The 1,265-nt window shown below is 42.8% G+C and overlaps 1 protein-coding gene across 1 annotated transcript; it reads left to right on the top strand.

The window, feature by feature from the left end:
• The first annotated feature begins 200 nt into the window (after nt 1-200).
• Nucleotides 201-791, top strand: LOC140172525 (uncharacterized). Its single transcript, XM_072195671.1, has one exon. It carries the CDS (start codon nt 201-203, stop codon nt 789-791), a length of 591 nt encoding a protein of 196 aa, XP_072051772.1.
• Nucleotides 792-1,265: the final 474 nt, after the last annotated feature.

Raw genomic sequence — 1,265 nt, forward strand, 5'->3', positions numbered from 1 at the left:
ATTTTCCAGGCACATATAAAGAAAGTTTTGCTACTTTGTAACGCAATATATCATTCACCAATCAGTGAATAAAAGGCAAATATAGACCTAATACGTACCAAGTATATGTATATTAAGGCATATGTCTACTTTTCTTCAATTTCCTTCAACCTTGACTATCCTTATTATCAATTCCGGTGAATGAAGCTATTAGTATCACCATGTACCGACTAAAAGATGACCCAACTTTAGTTGACAGGACATCACTCCACGTTTCTGACATTAGACGCATGTTGGAGTTTTGCTTGAACAATGCTTACTACATATTTGAAGAGGACCTATACCTTCAAACTGATGGCCTGCTGACGATGGGATCCCCCATCTCCCCACCGGTGGCTGACCTGTTTATGGAGTCTTTTGAACGGGAAGCTCTTCTGACCGCTCCTAATCCACCTCGGATTCAGAAACGCTATGTTGATGACACATTCTGTGTTATCGAGCGTGAACACTTAGTGTCTTCTCTGTCCCACCTCAACAATCTTCGTAAGGATGTTATCAAATTCACTTATGAGGAAGAGCCCAATGACCAGCTCGCTTTCCTTGACATCCTCGTTAAGAGAAAGCCTGACCTTTCACTTGATACTACAGTCTACAGGAAGAAAACTCACACTGACCAGTATCTTAACCTTGACTCGCACCATCCAGAATCAGCCAAAGGTTCAGTGCTGCGATCACTGTTCCAAACAGCTGACAATGTTTCGTCAAACATTGAGGAGAAACGCCATGAGAAGACTCACATCCGACAAGCTTGAAGCTCAACGACAACAATTACCCTTAACGAAGTTTGTTCATGACTTTACATCCCGACCTGCCAGGACTGACACGACTGAGGAACCTAGGCCCAATGCTACAGTTATCTTGCTGTACGTAGATGGGACCTCTGAAGCTATACGTAAAGTTCTTCGGAAGAAACACCTTCGCTTTTACTTCAAAACGACCAATACTCTAAAACAGCAAATTGTACACCCCAGGGACCCTATTCCCAAGGATCTCCAGCCAGGAGCTATCTATTCTATACCTTGTTGATCTTGTGACCACGTTTACATTGGTGAAACTGGCAGAACTTTGAAGAAGAGAACTAGTGAACACCAAAGAGACACTAACTCTGGCAACACACAAAAATCTGCAGTCGCTGTGCTTGTGTGGCAAACCAACACAACATTGACTGGGAAAATTCCAAGATTTTGGACATGAACACCAAGTGGTCTGAAAGGAAGTTCATGGAA

The sequence above is a fragment of the Amphiura filiformis genome, chromosome 16 (assembly GCF_039555335.1).
Source record: "Amphiura filiformis chromosome 16, Afil_fr2py, whole genome shotgun sequence".
Taxonomy (NCBI): domain Eukaryota; kingdom Metazoa; phylum Echinodermata; class Ophiuroidea; order Amphilepidida; family Amphiuridae; genus Amphiura; species Amphiura filiformis.